Genomic DNA, 21826 nt, shown 5'->3' on the forward strand with positions numbered 1-21826 from the left:
AAATTAAGTTGTTGTTCCCATTCCAAACTTAGAATGTCATCATTTTTATGCTTTATCTTGAGGCAGTGAGATAGAGAAATGGTTATAGCACTCGGCTGTATTCAAGAAGACCCTGAGTTCAAATCTGGCCTGAAAGACTTAACTAGCTGTATGTAGCAAGTCCCTTAAACTATTTGCCTCAGTTTCCTTTTCTCTAAAAGTAAAACCATAATTGTACCTATTATTGTTATGGAGATGAAATAATGCTTGTCAAGCTATTTGCGAACCTTAAGTGCCATGCAAATGGTAAGTGCTGTCATTATTATTAGTAGTAATAATTACCATGCCTTCACACATAAGTGTTTAACATGAACAAGCTGAAGAACTGTTGTGAGAGCATTGTTGAGTGGGACTTAATTCCTTCACTATCAGATTAATCATGGAAGCACAGAACGATTGAAACAAAGACCATCTAAGGTACCTTCTTGATCCATTTGTTTGCTTTAAAAACTATCCCTTAAATCATTCTAAACAAATAAATATCTATTTTGTTAAACATCCTTAGTAAAAGATATTTCTCTGGGTAATTACCTGATAAAAATTCCATCTTCAACTTTACCTGTGAATACCAAGTATGAGTGCGGAACTGAGCGGGTCCACAATAAACTATGCTTTTTCACTTACTAAATGCATCGCCTTATTGCAGGATCACAGATTCATCAGTTAATAAAGCTTCAGTGTCATTAGCTTAGACTTGTTTGCTTTTCAAATGAGGAAGCTTAGGCTCAAACAAGTTAAGTGACTTGCCTATATCACCTGAGACATTTTAGAAACAGAAACATCTACCTCATCATCCTAGTATATTCAGATAATGAGGACAAAATATTATGCCCCAAATGATCACATTCATTTTCAAAACATTCAAGTACCTTGCAGAAAATACCTTGCTAACAACTTTTGTGCCTGCTGTTTCAAAAACCTCCCAGTAAGCTAGTCCTCTTTCAACGGAACACCATTCACTGATGCTAGCTAGAGACACTGTTTATTTTGTACAATTTATGATTCTTCTCTTCTGTTTCCAGACTGCTTTGAGCAAGTCTTTATTAGAACAGTCCCAAAGCCATCAAAGAATTTCTCCTCTTAAACTCACAATCAAACACTTGGCATCCAGTCAGTGCAATATGTATATTACCAATAAGAGCTGTGTAATTTCACATCCCTCGTACAAAGTTGCATGACTAATAACCCCAAGAAACTAACAGAACATATTTTCTGAAAGCATTATGAGTTTCTTATCTGCATTCTTTTTCTGTAGTGTTCCAAGAAAGTAAAGAAAAAGGAAAGATCATATCATCGCATGGAAAGAAAATGTTCAAATAGCAAATTATTCCAGTTGCTGGTGTGTTCCTATCAGCATGAACAATATTTATGTAAGAAAGCTAGATATTTATGTATAGTAAGCATATCTCCAATGTAGGGAGATTGGACAGTATCATTCTTATTGATGATTATCATGTATTCATCTACAAACAGAATGATGGAATGATTCATTCTTAAGTTTAAAACCAGGAAACATTTTCACAGTCATGTTACTATTATGATAGATAGGGTTAAATTAGAGGAGTTTTTAAAGGTTCTTAGGAGACTTGTTACTTATTTTGTTTCATTTGTATTTCCAGTGTCTAGAAAAATGCCTGGTGGTTATTGAAAGTTTGTTGATTGACTAAATGTTCTGTCTAGCTATTAGTCAAATTGTCTTGTATTTATTTAACTGTATCCCTTCCTTCAGATGAACACAGGCATGTAAGTTTCTTGTTGGCAGGGACCACCTAATTTTTGACTTTTTATCCTCAGAATGGAACAAAGTACCTGGGACTTTATAGGTGGTTAATAAAAATGTGAATAGCATATATTTTTCTTTTAAGGATCCAGTATTTTTTTTTTTAATGTACAACATGGAGCTCTTATGGAGAAAAAGGATCTGAAAAGGCTTCTTCCACTCTAGGAAGAGGTGAGATGAGATAGGTTTGCTTAACACAATAACTTTTTCAGTAGCCACTGCCGACAAGGTTAAAGAATTATTCATTTATTAACATACTTCCTAGCTTTTTTGAGTTTTTTTATTTTAGCGTATGCATATAGTATTTGTCAAAAGTTTTTTTTTCTTTCACCTATTGCCATAATCATATGATTTAATTGGGATAAATGTGGTTTACTATGTTTATTATTTTCCTAACATCGAATCTATTAGATTGTAAATGCCTTGAGGGCAGGGATTGTCTTGACTTTTTGTAACCCCAGTCCTTAGCACAGTGCATGGCACATTGTATGTCCTTAATAAATGCTTATTGATTAATTGAACCAATATGGTATTTGCTGTTGTAAATCCAAACTCATAGTAAATAATCTTTTCAATAAAGCCTTTTTTCAAGGTACAGGAAAAAAGTGGAGTAGAACAAAATAGAACAATAATGCTTCTACTTTTTAAATTTAACATATTTAAAAACAAAGAAACTACATATTAGAATTTCACAGTTTTTTTGGCAATCCCTTTTTCTAGTTGAAATGTGTTTTTCGAAGATCTTGTTAGGTTTCCAATAAAAAAGAAAATCTTTTAAAAATGTAAAACCCAATTACTGTTACTCTTATTAAAGTCTAAGGATTGCTGTGTCCCTCTTTGGTTAAGATCCCTTACTACTTAATGCTTGAGTTTCCACAGATTTAGCATTGCTACACCTATAGACTTTCCTAATTGAATTTATCAGCTATCACTTATGTGTAGTCTATGCAGCTATCTCTTATGTATAATTTGTTGATCACTAAAACATCTTTATTCTCCTTTAAAAAAAAATTCTTTCAGGTTTTAAGGACTGTGGACATACATACATCTAAAAGATGTTTTTTTTTTTAAATGTATTTTCAGACGCCAGTGTGAATCGATATCATGTACAGTGGTTTGCAGAATCATGTGCCCATAATGGAACAAGTGGACCTGAGAAAACAACTGGTCTGGCCCATGTAAGCTGAAATTTCCTAAAAATTATAGTTTTCCAAAGTTGGAGAGGGTGGCTCAGGAGGTAGTAAACTTTCCATCTCTAAAGTTCTTTAAATAGAAGATGGATATTTTTCTTTCTCTTGGTTTCTCCCATTAGTTATAATTCATTTATGCAACATGACTAAGGTGAAACTGTGTTTAAAAGGAATGTATATGTAGAGCTCATATCAGATTTCATACTATCTTGGGGAGGGATGGGGGAAGGAGGGAGAGAAAATTTAAAAGTTATGGAAGTGAATGTTGAAAACTAAAAATAAATAAATTGAAAACTGGAAAAAATTACAAAAAGAAACTAATACCTCCAGAAAAAAAGAAGTTGGATAGTCACTTGTTCCCAAATGTTGTGCCTGAAATCTAACTACAGTTATAAAAGGGAAAATGAAGGAGAAGAGAAAGGAACAAGAATTTATTAAGTAGGTCATATATTCCAGGCACAGTCCTAAATGCTCTACAAATATCTCCTTTGATCTTCACAATGACCCTTGGGAGGCAGATGCTATTATTGTCCCCATTTTACAGGTGAGGAAACTGAGGCAGAGGTTAAGTGGCTTGTCCAGGGTCGTACACTAGCCTCAGTGTTTGAGCCTAGATTTGAATTCAGATCTTCCTGTTTCCAGACCTAGCACTCTAGACACTGAACCATCTAATTCTCTTGTGAGTTGGATTAAAATACAAAGAGCACTAGACTTGTCAAAAGACTTGAATTTAAGTCTCAGTTCAAATTAGATTAAGATATCTGATTGGGCAGCCATGATCAGAGATCTAAAATTGGAGTGACTTCAAAGGCCACACTCTCATTTTATAGATGATAAAAACTCATTCCAATGAGATTAAATAATTTGTACAAGGTCATTCATATAGCATTAGAGGTAAGATTTAAATCTAGAAATTTTGGCTCAAGTGTTAGCCTTCTTTCCACTACCCCATGTTAGACAGGAAGAACATTTTAAAAATTCCTTTTGTTTCTCTTCCCCAATAGTGCATGATTCTTCACTTCTGTGGCCCCTTCCACTTCTTAAGATTCTATGTTTTCAAATGTAAATATCTTCTTGATCTTCTTATGTCTTTTGGGCATATTTAACATTTAAGGATTAAATAGATCTTTTTGGAGATTAGGCATATCAAAGATAATTTTTTTATGATGCATAGAACCTAGCATCCCAAACATTCTATTATGCATGCCGGTATAGATTGAATTAATATAAAATTGAATAAAGGGGGAAAATATGAATTTTTGTCTGATTTTCTAAAGGTCTTAATTATTTGACTTTTTCCCACTGGCTTTCTATATAATCATCAAGCTCAAAAACTATCAGTGACTCCCTTTTTCTTTGAGAAATCTGATCCAATCTGAACCCAGACTTCCAATGCTGTCATTCCAGAACGCCTCTCTAGCCTCTTCTCACAACATTCCCTTCCTGTTTTTTTTTTTTCTAGTAGTCCCCACAACAAAAAAGGATAAAACTCAGTGTTGTTAGGCAGACAGAAACTCAGTTACTTTGCTGGTAAGCCTAAATTAATAAAGCTATAATGGAAATCAACCTGGCAACGTATAGTATCAAAACTGACAATTGCCCATTACTTAGTATATCTCATTGTTATAATTTCATATGGAAAGTATTATTTTCAATTTCTTATACATAGGTAGAATAGAAAAAAACCAGGGGAGACAGTTTTCCTCAGATCCCCTCTATTTCTATTCAATTCAACAGGCTTAAAAAAATTATTTGCTATATTTAGAACAATAGGGCCTCAGGTTCCATCTTTGGCTTTGCCACTGACTGCCCATATGATGTTGGGTTTATGTTATAATGTGTCCTGTCTCCAATTCCTTCATCTATAAAATGATGGCTTTAGAATATGGCCATTAGTGTCCTTCTCAGGTCTAAACTTATGAATCTATGATCCTATGACTGTTTTAGGTTTTCTTCATATCACTCAGAGTGTTTTTTATACATGAAGCCTCAAATAAGCATATTGAATAGAATATAAGCTTCTTGAGGGCAAAGACAATTAAAACATTTCTGTATCCCCAGCATTTAACTAAGTGCCTGACTTATAGTTGATGCTTAATTAGACTTTGTTTGATTGGATTGAATTGAGGTTGGATTGAAATAGCTCTGATCAAGTCATTTCATGTTTTTCTCCCATGTCAAAGACCCAGTCCCACAGAATTCTGATGCTTGTCTTTGAAAGAACTTTCAATTTTTTGGGAAATGGAAATCTGAGATAAAACTATTCCAATTATTTGTATATTGAAGCATGAGGATGTGAACTAAATTTCCCAAAGAGTCAGAATAAAAATTCTCTTGAGCGTGTCTTATATCACATTGTATTCTGTAGGAGAAAAAAGGGCAAGTAACTTCTGCAAGAAAGGGGGGGAAGGAAAAAATTATTAAGTAACTATCTTATACACTAAGTGATTTTTCAAATATCATATAATTTGATCCTCACCGCAATCCTGGTAAGTCAATGCTCTTGTTATCCTCAGTTTACAGTTGAGGAAACTGAAGAATGTAGAAATTGTGACTTGCCAAGTTTTACGCTGCTAGCCAACGTCCAAGACTGGATTTGAGCTCTTCCTGGTTCTAGGCTCAAAGCTCTATCCATGTACCACATAGCGGCATCAGGGTAGTGTAAAGAAAGGTGACCATAGCAGATGCATTGTAGATACTTACTAAGATATAATATTATACAGCTAAGCAATGGATAAAATAACAAAAACTCCCCCCTCCTATGAAATTGAAGAGCTGTAACCCTTCCTTTTATTACCTCTCTTAAAATTAATTTAGTCTTAAATCTTATTTTTCTTTTGTTTTCTCTTTATCTAGGCTGCTGCCATGCGATTTTTGTATCTACAGTAAAAGGCTATCTGATCTTACACAGTTTCATTTTCAATAAAGTTTAAAAAAGCCCCTTTATTTCCCCCCTAAATTCTCACTAGTGTTCCAGTAATAAATTCCCCAATAGTGCTGAGTTTGAGGGTTTCAGGAACCTAAAGAAGAAGTACATTATTAGCAGTCTGTTAGTTTATGGTTTCCTTTAGTTGTGGCTGCTATTGCGCTGCTCTGAGTGCTTTCTGGTTCAATCTAATTTCTTTCACCTTTAGACCAATGAGATAACAGTAAATTATCATCTGTAAAGAATGATAACTACAAAAAAACCCCAACAATGCTGACAATAATAATAGCTTGTATTTATATAGCATTTTAAAAATTGTAAAGCATTTTATGTATATTATCTCATTATAATGGCCCTCCAAGATGGTAGCTATTAATATGCTCATTTTTCAGATGCAGAAACTGAAACAGAGGTTATGTGACTTGCCTAGAGTCACACAGTTATTAAGGGTTTGAGGTAGGATTTGAACCTCAGGTCCCTGAAAAAATTTGTCTTACAAGAATATTGTGTATATAACCCTAAATTTTTATTGATTTCCATAAAAATTGGAGATGCGTTCCTTAAGATAAAGTTGACTCCAGGAGGTAAAAAACTAAGCAAACAATTTGGGTTGTTTCCATTCATTCTCTCCTTATCTCTTTTTCTTGCTTGTGAGTTAGGTACCCAAAGCCTTGAACCTTTCTCAGATAAAGGGGGATCGTAGAAATTTATCTAGGAAGCAAATTCTTCTTTTTAATTGGTTTTTGCCCCTTGACCCATCATTAATCCCCATCTCCAATGAAAATAAGCTCAACGGATTCCAGCCACAGTTTTTTTGACCCTAGACTTTTTTCTTTCATTTCTATCTCACTGTCCAGCTATAGCCACATTCCCCTCCGAGATTCAGCAGGCACCTCTCTTTCTAGCAGAGAAATTCTTAGCCATATTTTATGCTGCATGCCAATTCCAATGAGATTTAATAGATGCTGAATAGAAGAAACACTCCACTGCATTACAGTACTTATTAGAAATTCAAAAAGGACACCTGGGACAGGTCTTTCACATGTTGATGCTACTTTAAAGATCCATTCAGTAGCCAAATGTCTGACCCCTTAGCAAACTAGTTGAATCTGGGGTAAATTGTCTGAGATAATAGCATGGCTAGAAGCTATAAGGGCAAAGTGATTGTTATTAGACCTTCTTGGGATTTGTATATGCTCTAATAAAATCCGCTACATGTGGCTAAAGGCAATCTTTCAGAACAACTTAAATCAGTTTCCTTAATGTAAAAATAAATTAGATTAGCATTTACAACTTTGCCCTGCCACCTCCATTGCTACCAAGTTCAAGAGTTTGTTCCAGGTGTTAGAAGTTGGCTGTTTTGATGCAGAATGACTAAGGTATTGTTTAATATTAAAGGACAGGTCCTACAGCAATGATAATGTTTCATGATTGTAATTAATCGTAACAGACAGTTCCCTTTGTGGTTTTCATAAAAGCCACATTGAGTCAGCTAAACATACAGAAAGAGGATTTTTTGAAAGGGGTAAATTGATTTTATTTCCTGCCAATTTTGTTTTATCCTTAATGAATTTATTTGCAGCATATTTTGTTTCTCTTGCTTTAGGAAAATTATATAATTCTTCAAGATCTGGCCTTTTCATGCAAATATAAAGTGACTGTCCAACCAGCAAGACCCAAGGGTCATTTGAAGGAAGAAAGTATTTTCTTTACCACCCCACCTTGCTCTGCTCTGAAAGGAAAACACCACAAACATAATAGCTGTCCTAGTGAAGGAGGTAAGTAAAGATCTAATGAAGAGCCAAATATACTTTGGAGAATGGCAAATATGTTGGGAAAATATTTTCAGAATGTATTCCACCAGATTGAAAGTTTAAAGTAGACGTTCTCATAATGTCATATCATAACCTAATGGTCCACATTGAAATTTTTCTGTTACGAAGTCTTACTAGTGAAGTATTTGAATAACAAATATTCTTTCTGCCCTCTTTTCTCCTGACTTCTTTGTAAAAGTGAGAGTTCACAAGTTTGGGATATTACATAGAAGAGTAGACTTTTTTGTTGTTGTTTTTTCCCCTTTTCATCTTCTTTTAAATATTATTTGTTATAAAGGATAGTTCTTTGCATTTGAAGAGGGGGAGAGAAAACAAAAGGTGTCAACAAAAATCTTTTTCTAAAAAAAGAAAAGAATGTTTTTGCTCTCAAACAGCATTTCACTTATACAAAGAGACATCATTTAATATTGCTAAGGAAAGAAAAACACCGAATAAAGGACATTTTGAGAAAATTGATCAGATTTTTTTTTTACTTGCCATTGTGTGGGATGGCTCAGGTCCCTACATAAATCAATTACTCAGAGGCCTCTCAAAGTGATGACAGAAAAGAGTTTTATTCGATTCTCGAGAATCTGGACAATCCCACAGCAGTTCACCTGGAGTAGGAAAGCCGAAGATAAAAATCAGGACAGTGATTTATAAACCCTAACGCAAGTCCCTCCTCCCCCCCACTGACCATTATCCTCATTAGCTGAGGATATGGTCTTACATTCTAGACACGAGATCTAACCAATCCCTTTGAAATGAAGACATCGAGGAATTACGCAAGTTTTGTCCAATCATTGAGACCCCAGTACACCACACAGTTTTATGCCTTATATGGAACTATTCTATTCCAAAAACACTGCAGCCCCGAGCCTCCAGGCCCCACCTCACCCTTGGGAGAAAACCACAATCTGAGGAGTCTTCACCAAGTCTATCCCACTCAATCCCTCCTCTTATTTTATCAGCCTGAAGACTTCTCACGGATGTTTTAACCAAAGTTCTGTAACATAATCTCACACTGTCTATTAATCTCCTCATCCCAATCAGGATCATTCATGTCTCTTGTCTCCACAGGTACCCAACCTTCCTTTTTTAATATCATCAGTCGAATGGCTCCTTCAGTCCTTTCTTCTACTCTAACAAGTTTTAGTAAAGAATTTCTAACTATTTTAGTAATTAGTGAAATCAAACAAGGTAGACAAATAGGAAGTAATACAATACCACTAATTGCTATAAGGCCAAACCACAGTAACCTCTTCCACTAACTCCCCTCAAACCAGGACCACCAGGATGTATTGAAAGGGGAGCCCCAAGTTTGTATGGGAACATGAGCAACCTTCCTGATATTCTTGGTGATCTCTTTCACTATCCTTCCATTATCATCAATTTTTAAGCAACATGTAGATAAATTGAGCTTCCCACAAATTCCTCCTTCTTCTGCAAGTAAATAATCTAAGATTAATCTATGTTGCAGTACTGCTTCCCTAGTTTGTGTGGCTTGATCAGCCAGTAAGTCCAAAGCCTTTGCTGTTTGATTGGTTATAATTTCAACTACTGCTTGAAGTCTGATTAGTCTGTTTAATAGATATATAGGGGTTCTATAACCCCAGCTCCCATCTTGAGCCCAAGTTGCAGGCCCATACTCTCTGATTATCCTCTCAGGAGGCCAAGTATCACCCCACCCATTTGCATTTTCAGTCTGAGTGAGGGAGGTGTCGATGTTCCTCTTTCTTTTTGCTAGATCATCATATAGAGGGACCCCTAGATGCTGTTTCCCTGATTCAGGCAAGAAAAAGAATTTAGGTCTCACCAATCCAATGTAACAAACACCTCTCCAGTTTAGCGGAAGGTGAGTATAGGCTGTCTGTCCACATATCCAATAATGCCCTCTCAAAGCAGGATTTTCCTCTAGAAACAGTCTTACTCTATAATCCACAGCCGGAAAGTATTTCACATCATCCGGGCCTAATGGTCCCCCTTTCATGATTTCTGACTTACACCTCCATAGTTGTTGTTTCTTCTTCCATATACAATGTTGATAATTCTCCCCAGTTCTATTGATTACACTCCAGAAAGTATCAAACATCATCTTATGTGTTCCATTCTCCCACTTCCATACCCATTCTTTATATTCTGTGTTATTCTTTGTACTATTCATATATATACAACTCCACAAATTGTCATGGTCGTGACCCCCCTTCACATGGTTTTCTGGGATCAGAGGGGTTGTAAAACTTATACCCACAACTTTCATGATATTCCCCTTTTGTTCTCTCTTCATATGAAGAGGATGGGAAAAATGAATGGGTACAGGGAATCACACTACCATCTGAACAGGTAATACTGTTCTGATCCCATCTATCTGCATACTGGCACAATCAATACGAGCTAGGGTTAAACTTGTGCACCACAAAACCTCACGGGGGAGTCTGAGCAATAAGTCCCTTAAGTCGTAATTCATGCAAATGTTTCATCAAAGCAAATACATATTCCCTTACAAATCTATCCTTGTTATCAACAATTGGATCCCAGTTTCCTTCCTGTATTCCCGGGGAAGGGATGCCCATATAGAAGCTCATAAGGAGATAGGCCTACATCTCTGCGAGGTTTTGTTCTAATCCTTAAGAGAGCTAATGGTCTAGTTAGTTGTTTCTTAATTTCCTGATTCATTCTTTCTATTTTGCCTGAGGAAGGAGGATGCCAGGGAGTGTGAAACTCCCAAGTAATCTCCAGTGCTTTTATTAATGACTGCAAAACCTTGGCAGTAAAGTGAGTGCCTTGGTCCGAATCTATCCTCTCCACCATGCCATACCGTGGAATTATCTGTTCCAATAATATCTTACTAACTGAGAAGGCAGTAGCTCGTGATAAGGGAAAGGCTTCTACCCATGAGGTCAGGTGATCTATTATGACTAGCAGGTATTTGAGACTGCCCACTGATGGTAGTTCGGTGAAGTCCACCTGAATGCTTTGGAAGGGTCTGTATCCCGGGGGCCTGCCCCCTTTGGGGGGGGTGGCGTTGAGCAGTCTTATTCGTCCTTCGACAAATCAGACAACCCTCCACCAATTGTCTGGCCAGTGTGTATAAGCCCGGTGACACAAACTTGGTCAATATAGCATCACACAGGTTTTGGACATCCCAATGACTACCTTGATGTAGGTATTGCAAGACTCGTCTCATCCCTGCCTTGGTCAGTACCTCACGGCCATCTGGGAGAAACCAGCGCCCTCCTTCTGTCTCCTTGGCTCCCATCTTGAGCCTTTTTCTTCTCTTCCTGAGTATAGGATGGGGAGGGGAGATTGGGAGGCAAAGTAGGAATTAATACCAACATTGCAGTCTGTCCAGGTTCCTTTTCCCCAGCCTTCCTCGCTTCCTCATCAGCAAGGCGATTACCTCTAGCCTCAAAGGTGTTCCCTATTTGATGTCCTTTCACATGCACAATAGCAATTGCTTTGGGCAACAGTAAACTACTCAATACTTTAGTCAGTAGGGTGGTATGAGCTAGTTCCTTTCCCTTACTATTTACCATTCCTCTTTCTTCCCAAATTTTTCCAAAAACATGTGCTACTCCCCAAACATACTTAGAGTCTGTATATATAGATCCTTCTTTCCCTTCTAATAATTTTAAAGCTTGATGCAAAGCATACAGTTCACAAGTTTGTGCTGACCAAGTCTTAGGTAAGCTACTAGCTTGTACTAGAGAACTTCTATCTCCATCTATTATGGCATACCCATTCTGTCTCTTTCCTTCTATCACCCGGGAGGACCCATCTATAAACCAATTCACTCCCTCAAACAAAGGGGATTCTTGTAAATCCTCCCGCACTTTTGTCTGATAATCAGTTATATCCAAACAGCAGTGTTCCAAATTTACAGGCTCCTCGGGTGAGGCTGACAGAAAACTAGCTGGATTAAGGTTATGGTCTTGGGACAGTATTAAATCATCCTTTTCTAATAATATGGCCTCATACTTTAAAATTCTTGAATCTGTCAGCCATCTCCCAGCTCTCTGATTTAAGATAGATCGCACCTGATGAGGTACACTCACAATCAAACAGCCTCCAAAAGTGATTTTTCTACTTTCTTCTACTAGGAGGGCAGTGGCTGCCACAGCCTGTATGCAAGTTGGCCATCCTTTTCCAAATTCTGTGTGTTCTCACACACGCTTCAAATGGAGCTTTAATACTGACAAAGTGTGTCTCCAAGCATGAAGCTTGAGAGTTATTAACTAATAGCAATAATTATAAATGAAAGTAAACAACTTTAAAATTTTAAATGCAATAACCTTCCATAACTTTGTCTACTGGCTTCCCAATCATGCTAAACATTTTCTGAATTGGTATGGGGGAATAGATAGTTCAAGGTTCAACTTACCCATATTCCTCCCCTCCTCTTATTTTTCCTTTTTCCATACCTAAATCCAATCAATAAATACCTCTTCACATTCTTTCCCTTATGAATCCTTCCCTTCATCTATCTTCCTTTTTATATGAATATGGGAAGAAAGCAAAGTTGACTGACGCATTAGCAAATTACAGGGGGGCAGTCCCCTTGTCATAAGTACAGATACAGAGATTTAAATTAATGAACTGTCCATTTAGAGGTTCCATCTCATACAGCAGTCTGGGGAGAAATATCATCTTATGCAATTTTCTGATCTGGATGCTCCTTCAAACAGTCGTCAGCACAGCATCTCAGCATCTTCTTTTCTTTATCTTCTTGTAGAAATCCAGATGTCCACTCTCCTACAGAATTGAACTTAATACCATCTTAGATTACCAATCCTATCATTCTTACAAAAATTGAAATTGAAACTTTGACAAATTATCTTTTTTTTTTTTTTAAAGAAAAATAAGAAATTCACGTTAAAATGCAGCTTCTACATTTCACAGCAAGTCATTATTCATTCCCTCATTAGGAAGATGAGATTTCACTAAGGAGTCAACACCAGGCTCCAGTACTTATATAAATACAATAAATAATCATTCTTAACACAGTGCATATCACATCATAAAACAATTCCAACTTCTGATCATGTGATGCTTCTTTTAAAGCATTTACAATATAGTCTACAAACCATTTTTCATTTAGCATTAACCAACTAGGACAAATAATAACTATGCATGCTAGCCTCACAAGCCCTTAACCTAATCATCTCCACACCATTACTAAGAATTAGAGGACCCTAACTTATTGTTGTTGTTCTAAAGTCCTAAACCTGTTAGCTCAATGTTAGACTTAACCTCAGATGTTCCTCTACCAACAATCTATTATTCAACAGATCTGGTATTATTACTTACAAAACTTCTGATTTTAGGAATTTGCCACTAAGAGTAGGGACATTGCAGGGAAACATCTCCCTTACTTCACGTCAGTTCCAGGCAGGAGTAGGTTGTCAACTGGCATTCAGCCAGGCTTCAAGTCTGCCAGGTGTCAGTGGGGAAATTGAGTCAGGAAAATCCTACCTCAGCCCAGACTGAACAGTCGCTCTCCCGACCTTCCCATGAGATCACCTTTTTGCAGTTCATACCAGCATCTCACAGGCTTATTGGCATCATGGATCAGTGGCTCAGACCACCTCTCTTGCTATCCACACCTGGAGTTAGACTCAGAAGAACAGTCAGTTAATAGTCCCACAAAAATCTTAAAATAGCAAGCTCCAATAATCAGTTTCAGACATGACTAATTTCACATTGGCCAAGGAACATCTTTGAAGCAGGTCTAAGTAGCCTACATGCCTTCCTATACATGTTCTAGTTCCTGATTGAATAACAATCATAAGTCATTGCTCTAATAGATTTATATCTGTTTCCCAAACTACTTTATCCCTTTCTAACCCTGCTCAATCTAAAAGAATGAGCTACACATGTGATAAGTTCAAACACTAACTTGAATTTTTATGTTCATGTAATGAATTCAAATCAAAACAATCATTTAACTTTCAATGCCAAATATTACCAGAGGCTACCTACCTCTAAGAAAATTAGACTGAAATTCTTTCCCCAAACTGAAGATGCCTCTGATTTAGTCTCAGTAATTAATTCAGTTAATTGTTTTAATACTAATTGCTTTTACATCATTTTGTAACCTGTAAAGATCTCACTCCAAGTTGGGACCTTTGTCCATTACCCCAAAAAGTTTTAGTCCCATTTGTCTAAAGGCCTTGGAAAACCTCACCTTGAAAACTCCTTGGTTTTTCCACGTGAACCGGCTCTCCTAAGGTCCACTCTTATCACTATACCCAAGTCTATTCTACTTCCCACTCTTAATTCTATCAGTCCAAATCTCCAGTTTACTGGCCACTCCCATCAAGACCATTCCTGGAGCTCCCAGACCACCTGGCCCCCCGCCCTGCAAAGAAAAAGAAAAACCTAAACTTATTATCTTTTTACTTTAAATACATTGTCTGGCATCAAATATATTGATCTAATTAAACCTAAATCCAAAACTCTCAGCTCTAAGTTGCTTACTTGAGTTTTTTTTTACTTTCTAATCTTCTGCTTACTTCCACCAAACTTTAATAAATTCTAACCTATCTGAAGCATTAAATTAAGAATGACACATTTCACCTATTCACAATTCCAAATACGACCAGAATGAATTCATTTAACTTTCTGTTATTTCCCATTACACTAAAATTTCTTCTTTTGGGTGAGGCAGGAGATGGTTAATTGGTTGCTAGCATGCCTCTTAGGTCTGAGGGAAAAAGAATTTTTTTTTTTTTTTTCTCTCCCTCCTTGTCCCTCCACCCCTCTGAAACTAGTCTGGAGGGGTTGAAGAAAGGGAGTAACAGGAATTTCAAGGACAGTTCAGCTCAGCCTTTCTGCTCCTGCTGGCTGGCTGGCTAAATTTACAACCTTATCAGATAAAAACAGAGACACACAGACTTTCATTCACACAGAAATACCAACACAACATATACAGACAAAACATTTAACAGAATAGAATAGGACATATAGGTTTAAATTTTTGTCACACCCAGTCCTCAGAGGAACCATATTTGGGCCAGATTGTGCCTCCTCCTCCTCCAATGTCTTTTCACCCCATATGAAACAACAGTACTTAATCATCTTCTTCTACATTCTTTTCTCTATAATTTTGGTAATTCATGCCAATTTTGTAATCAGTTTCCCAAGGGACTATTTACCGGTATCTCTTCCTGACTCCACTCCGAAGCTCTATTCCTGGACTGCTTTTGTCCCATTTTGGTCGAGGGTTGTCGCCAACACCTCCGAGTCTGAGACTCAACGAATTATGCTAGCTCCCTTGCTAGCTTCTCCTGCTGGCTCCTTTGGTCGAGGGTTGTCGCCAACACCTCCGAGTCTGAGACTCAACGAATTATGCTAGCTCCCTTGCTAGCTTCTCTTGCCAGCTCTCAGGTGAGGGTCGCCCGTCACCAACAGTCACCCAGCAAACGTTTTTGGGGGGGGCCCTTCACCCTGGGGTCCCGCAGTCCACTAATTTGGTTGGGAGTCGTCACCTTCTCCCCGAGTCTATCTAAGACTCAACGAATTGACCCCCAGACCCCCCCCGCGCTTACCGCTGGGTTGTATACGCGTACAAGTTGCCTGACTGCAAACTTCAACACCAACCGGTTGGCATTTTTACACACTTCACAGCTTCGGAGTCTTTGGAGTCCTTATCTCTATTCTTTTCTGTCTTCACTGAGTTCCTCTGCTTCAGGTCGTTACCTTGCAGAGAGGGAGGCCCGGCAGCTCCTTTCAAGGACAATGGGGAAATCTCCCCACGGGCGCCCAAGTCCTTGGACTGAGCTGTCAGCCGTCTCTCAGAAAGGTCACAGATCCCGGTACGTGCCCCCAAACTGTGTGGGATGGCTCAGGTCCCTACATAAATCAATTACTCAGAGGCCTCTCAAAGTGATGACAGAAAAGAGTTTTATTCGATTCTCGAGAATCTGGACAATCCCACAGCAGTTCACCTGGAGTAGGAAAGCCGAAGATAAAAATCAGGACAGTGATTTATAAACCCTAACGCAAGTCCCTCCTCCCCCCCACTGACCATTATCCTCATTAGCTGAGGATATGGTCTTACATTCTAGACACGAGATCTAACCAATCCCTTTGAAATGAAGACATCGAGGAATTACGCAAGTTTTGTCCAATCATTGAGACCCCAGTACACCACACAGTTTTATGCCTTATATGGAACTATTCTATTCCAAAAACACTGCAGCCCCGAGCCTCCAGGCCCCACCTCACCCTTGGGAGAAAACCACAATCTGAGGAGTCTTCACCAAGTCTATCCCACTCACCATCTTTAATACATCAGACATAATTTGACTGAGTCCCAACTTTAGATCCTAAAAGCCTAGATTATAAATTCTAGAAGAAAGCAATAAGATCTGATTCACAAATTCATAAAAGGCCCTACTTATATTGCTGCTCACATAGTTATAACACCATTTTTTGTTCTTAATGCTGCTACAGGTCCAGTTCTTTCCAAAGTATTAGCCAAGCCTGAGAACCTGTCCGCGTCTTTCGTTGTTCAAGACGTCAATATCACAGGACACTTTTCCTGGAAGATGTCCAAGGCCAATCTCTATCAGCCTATGACAGGATTTCAAGTCACTTGGGCGGAAGTCACCACAGAGAGTAGACAAAATAGCTTACCGAACAGCATCATTTCCCAGTCTCAGATATTGCCAGCCGTAAGTGTTGTAGAAAGAGGCACTTGCTTCTGCCATTAATGGTCATTGTTGGATTCAGAATTTGAATTTATGCACTATTGCACTCTGTGATATCTTGAAATTCTCTGTCCCACCCCCAGTTTTTGAATGTGGTTTGTAAGTGCCAACACCCTTCAGATTCAGCTTGTGGTAATATAATAGTATTATTATTCAGATAAAGGTTGACCACAGCTGGCCCCAGATGTTCCCTAGACTGCCTTCAACTAGCAAAGAATTTGTGGCCCCTCAGGTAATTTTAAATAAGAAAAAGAAATGAAAATAACCATTTCTTTGATAGCCTTGCAGTGAAATGGCATGCTAAAGAACAATTAACTCAGAAGTGATTACTACTTGACTTTCTCCCTGAAATATGAGTGAATTAAGAGGTAGACAATATGAAGAGTTAGACTCACTTCTAAGACACTTACTCTTTGGGGAATTGAGTGGAGAAGGGAATAAGATATGTGATTTTACCCTCTTCAAAATGTACTTAGAATATAATAGGAAGGAAAGGAAAGTAATGGGGAGGGGAGCAGAGAGGGAAAGAAAGGAGAAGAGAGGAGAGAGGGATGAAGGAGGAGGGAGAAAGACAGAGTTAGTCAGACAGACACACCAACACACCAAGATAGAGAGGAGGGAGGGTAGGGGGGAGAGAGAGAGAGAGAGAGAGAGAGAGAGAGAGAGAGAGAGAGAGAGAGAGAGAGAGAGAGAGAGACAGACAGACAGACAGAGACAGAGAGACAGAGACAGAGAGAGAGTGAGAGAGACAGAGAGAGAGAGAAAGAGACAGAGACAGAGAGAGACAGAGAGAGTGAGAAAGAGAGAGAGAGAGACAGACAGACAGACAGACAGAGAGACAAAGAGACAGAGAGAGAGAGAGAACCCTAAACGGAAAATCTCATGACATTAGAAAATAGTCTCTTTTCAAAGGTATTCATGATTGTAATGGATCCATTTGGAAGAATTCCTGTTTATAAAGAAATAAGCATTGAAAGTCAAAGACGCTGACATATACTGAGTTTTAAGGAAAATCATTAGGTATTTAACTAAAATTAGAATGGTCATGAATTCACATCAGAAGATGTACAGTTGAAAACTTAAAACCATGGGAAAATCTTATGCAAAGTCCAACAAAAAATTTGAAATTCCACGAGTGAACTCTGAGAATTGGCATCTTTGCAGATTTACTCTTTGCCAAATGTCTGATGCTGCCAAGAATTTACCTAGGTGCTAAGAAACTGCATAGTAGAGAACCCAAGCAAATTAGCAGAAACATTTTTTTCTTACAAATTTAAGTGCAGTTTCAAAATTTAAGTGAATATGTATTACTGTAAGCAAATTGCCTCATATAAGGGACAGAATATCTGCAGAGAAAACTTTAATTGTATGCTAAATCCAAATTACTCATTTTCATTTTATTTAACCCTTTAGGATCATTATGTGCTGACTGTGCCCAATTTGAGACCATCCACACTCTACAGATTGGAAGTACAAGTACTGACTACTGGAGGGGAAGGGCCAGCCACAATAAAATCATTCAGGACACCTGACCTGCTGCCATCTTCACCTCACAGTGAGTATGGAGGCTTTTTAAAAAATCCTGTTGAGTTGACTAGGAATATATGATGTGTTAATTACAATTCTCAACATAAATAAATTGTGGAAATTTCCTAGGAAACATGAACTTTTCCTCATTTAGAACTCTCCTTACCAGAGGAATTGAATACTGATATTGAGGAATTGTTGCTGATTTGAATTATTTTTATCCATTGTAGTTCGACAGGGGCATTGTGTATGTAGCAAAATAGGTTCTTTATCCTCCCTTCACTTCCTTCCTTCCTTCCTTCCTTCCTTCCTTCCTTCCTTCCTTCCTTCCTTCCTTCTTTCCTTCCTTCTTCCTCCCTCCTATCCTTCCTTACTCCCTCCCTTCCTTCCTTCCTTCCTTCCTTCCTTCCTTCCTTCCTTCCTTCCTTCCTTCCTTCCTTCCTTCCTTCCTTCCTTCTTTCCTTCCTTCCTTCTTCCTCCCTCCTATCCTTCCTTACTCCCTCCCTCCCTCCCTTCCTTCCTTCCTTCCTTCCTTCCTTCCTTCCTTCCTTCCTTCCTTCCTTACTTCCTTCTTATTTTATGCTTTCATAGTATGCATGTGTTAGGGGGAATTGGGAATAGGAGAGAGACAGGGAGACACTGGGCACCAAGTGTTTGCTTTGAAAAAATCACTACTATTCAATCTGATGAATAGATATTTATCAATTGCCTACTATACAAAGCTTTTTTTCTTTTCTTAGGACCTCATCTTAAACAACATCATCCACATCACTACAAGCCTTCACCAGAGAAATACTGAAATGAAATGATTTTTAAAAAGTGAAAGAATATTGAACTACAGAGTATTTTCAGGACAATAGGTACTTTCCCATCCTTATCTTGCCTAGTTGAAGTTACAATCATATATAATTCATTGATAATTCTACATAGACCTTTTCCCAATACATGTGCCTGCAATCCTGCATGCTACAAGCATCATGGCAGTAGTGTCCATATTCTGCTAACTGAATGTAAAGCACACCTATGACATTATGAAGAATATGCTTATTGTAACTGAGTTTTTGTTTTCTATACTTAGACTAAGTACAAAGGGTGCCACATGTGTCTTTGATGAGTTTTGGGAAAGGATCTTTGGAGAAAAATGATTTTTATACTTGACTGACCAGTTGAGAACAGCTTTGGGTTGATTATGTAAGCAAATGTTGAAGGAATAGATGCACTAAAAAATAAGAGCAGTTAGAGATCTTAGTCTGAAAATACATGAACAGTATCAATTTAAGAAATATTAGTTGGGGAAAATCAATGTTTAACCATTTTCCCCAAATTATGTGATAAGTGCTATAGTTAGGCCACATTTATATCATCAGTTAAAGACGCTATTGAGGAATAATTTGTATGTACTTATAGTGAATCGGTACATGAGATGAAGAATTGCACAACATTGAAGTATCCTTACCATTTCCACTGACCTCCTAAAAATGCTTAGAGTTATATTCTGCTGTACTTGAACATCCCAGTTAATACAGTTAAAAATCTATTCTGATGCCCACATCAAATCCAGATAAATTCATGTTAATCATGAGTTGACTATTATTGTGATGTCAACCTCTTTAGGTAGTAACCAAAATAACCAAGCAATTGATTGATTTCGCTCCAAGAATGTTTCCCATTCCTTCTTCAGGAAATCAATCATTTCCCTGTCTTCCAGTCCAGTAATGAAAGATTTTCTGAAGTCTAGGAATTTAAACTCCCAAATTGTGCAATGTTATTTCTTCTCTCATTCATTCTTTAGTTAAGGAGGAAAACTGCTATTTGCATCCATTTTCCTAAAGTGTCCATATAATCAAAGACTTATGTCATTCTTAAAATGAAAATAGTTCCAGTCCTAACTTTTTCTTATGTTTCATGCAGAAACCTATACAATGGATTGTTTTTTTGAGCAACGTATGTGCTTTTCATTAATAGGAGAAAACTAGTTACCCTGCATTTGACTCACCCTTATGAGCTCTACTGTTTTCTGTTCTTTTGTATAAATAATGTCCCATTTGGATCAATAAAAATCTCCCTAATTATTCCCAAACAGGAAAAGGTCAATTAATGATATTATCAAGATATCTGATTGCTAGGTTATTAGAGAAATAAGACTCTAGGATTTTCTTCAAGAGATATATATCCAACAGACACACAAATGTAAATATGCACACATATATATGTATATATGTGTGTACATATGTATGTGTATGTATATATGTATACACATTCACACACATGTGCATACCATATTGGACTTAGTTCTTTACTGGGAAATGCTGAAAACAGATCATCCATCTGGAAAAAAAAAAAACACAATCCCAGGAACCCTGCCAAAGACAATGAGAATTAATGAGAGGAACTTAATAATTAATTTCCCTCACAGTTTTCTATTGTTTAAGAAGATAACCATAAATTTATTTTTTTTTAAAGTACAGCTTTCATGTCAAAGTTTACTGGGAAAAATATGTTTTGAGATTTTAAGATGCATGTTCTCATTCTTACCTCATATGAAGTGATCAGATCTCATTTAATTATTTTCTTATGGGTGCAATGAATTATGGGAACTGACATAGAACTTAGAATTCATAGAACTTATGTGCACACACACACACAAACAAAAGTGTAAGATTATTTTTCTAGCCATCTATCTATCTGTTTCTGTTTACCCAGATATTTTATCTAGGTTTTACTTCTAAGATTCTTTATAAGATTGTCAAACTCAGCCATTGATTTTTAAAATACTTTCTTTTCATTGTGAACAAATTGAAAAATCCTATTGAATGAGCTCAGTAGATCATTTACATAGCCTAAAATCCAAGGTACAAATGGTTTTTCAGTCAGCTCTTAATTTAGATAAACATACACACAGACACACAGACACACACACACAGACACACACACACACGCCCTTGGGAAATAACCAGATTCTAAGACTTAAAGCATTTTGTTGAAGAAAACATGAAACTCATGTTAAAACACATGGGGCAAACATACTACAGAGATCTCCTTGGAAAACTGCTAAATTCTCACACTGATGCCAACAACCAGAGTCAACAATAGCAAAAACTTTGGAGAAGCCACATACACATTCACAAACACACACACACACACACACACATTTTGTGTCAAACTCAAGTTTATCATTCCTTTTTTTGTCATAAAATCAATGCAATCCCTCCTTATGATCTGTTTTATTCATGAATGATTGAAATAATGAGGTCAATAGATACTAATGAGAATGGATGTGCATATAGAACTGAATTATTTTTTCTTTAGTTTTCTTTAGCTAGCCAAAATATAAAGTATCATTTTAAAGTTATAGGTAGATGCTGAAATCCACAAAATCAATACCATTGATTCCATAGTAATAAGGAAATGCTTATATCAACATCTGTTTCTCTTTGTAATCTCCATAACACATCATTCCAGCTTGGGTGGTAGGTTTTCATAAAAAGTAGCGTAAATTATTGTCTAAAAGGCCAGTTGTTTTGCATTTTCTTAACTTTCAATAAGTTCACATTGGCAAAGTAAAAATTACAATTTCACTTTTGTAGAGTTGAAAACTATTCTCTAAAAGTAAACAAATGTATTGTTTCTGTGCCTAATCATGAAATCTATCCTGCAGAAATTTATAAGATATATAAAAATTGGGCAGATCTCAAATTTAAAGATAAAATTTCTTTCAATTATTATAATCAGTGTTTATGGGATTGAACTAAATATTTTAGCTACTTGAAAACAAGGTACTGAAAACAGAAAAAAGAAAAATATGTACTATCTAAACCACACACTTTTTCCTGCTAAAG

The 21826-nt window shown here is 37.1% G+C and overlaps 1 protein-coding gene and 1 long non-coding RNA gene across 2 annotated transcripts in view; one reads left to right on the plus strand and one right to left on the minus strand.

Moving 5' to 3' along the window:
- ANOS1 (anosmin 1) overlaps positions 1-19504 on the plus strand; it is a 253812-nt gene extending 234308 nt beyond the window's left edge. The window contains exons 10-14 of the mRNA XM_072614427.1: positions 2903-2997; positions 7542-7713; positions 16204-16424; positions 17874-18015; positions 18728-19504. Of these exons, the coding sequence (XP_072470528.1) occupies positions 2903-2997; positions 7542-7713; positions 16204-16424; positions 17874-18015; positions 18728-18786 (689 nt within the window). The 3' untranslated portion in view covers positions 18787-19504. The remainder of the gene's footprint in view (positions 1-2902; positions 2998-7541; positions 7714-16203; positions 16425-17873; positions 18016-18727) is intronic.
- On the minus strand, positions 14841-15717 carry LOC140506834 (uncharacterized). Its single transcript, XR_011968108.1, has 2 exons — positions 15072-15717; positions 14841-14985 (listed from the first exon to the last, which is right to left on the minus strand). It is a non-coding gene; the product is annotated as an uncharacterized lncRNA (long non-coding RNA).
- Positions 19505-21826: the final 2322 nt, after the last annotated feature.

Source organism: Notamacropus eugenii, chromosome 5 (assembly GCF_028372415.1).
Source record: "Notamacropus eugenii isolate mMacEug1 chromosome 5, mMacEug1.pri_v2, whole genome shotgun sequence".
Classification (NCBI taxonomy): Eukaryota; Metazoa; Chordata; class Mammalia; order Diprotodontia; family Macropodidae; genus Notamacropus; species Notamacropus eugenii.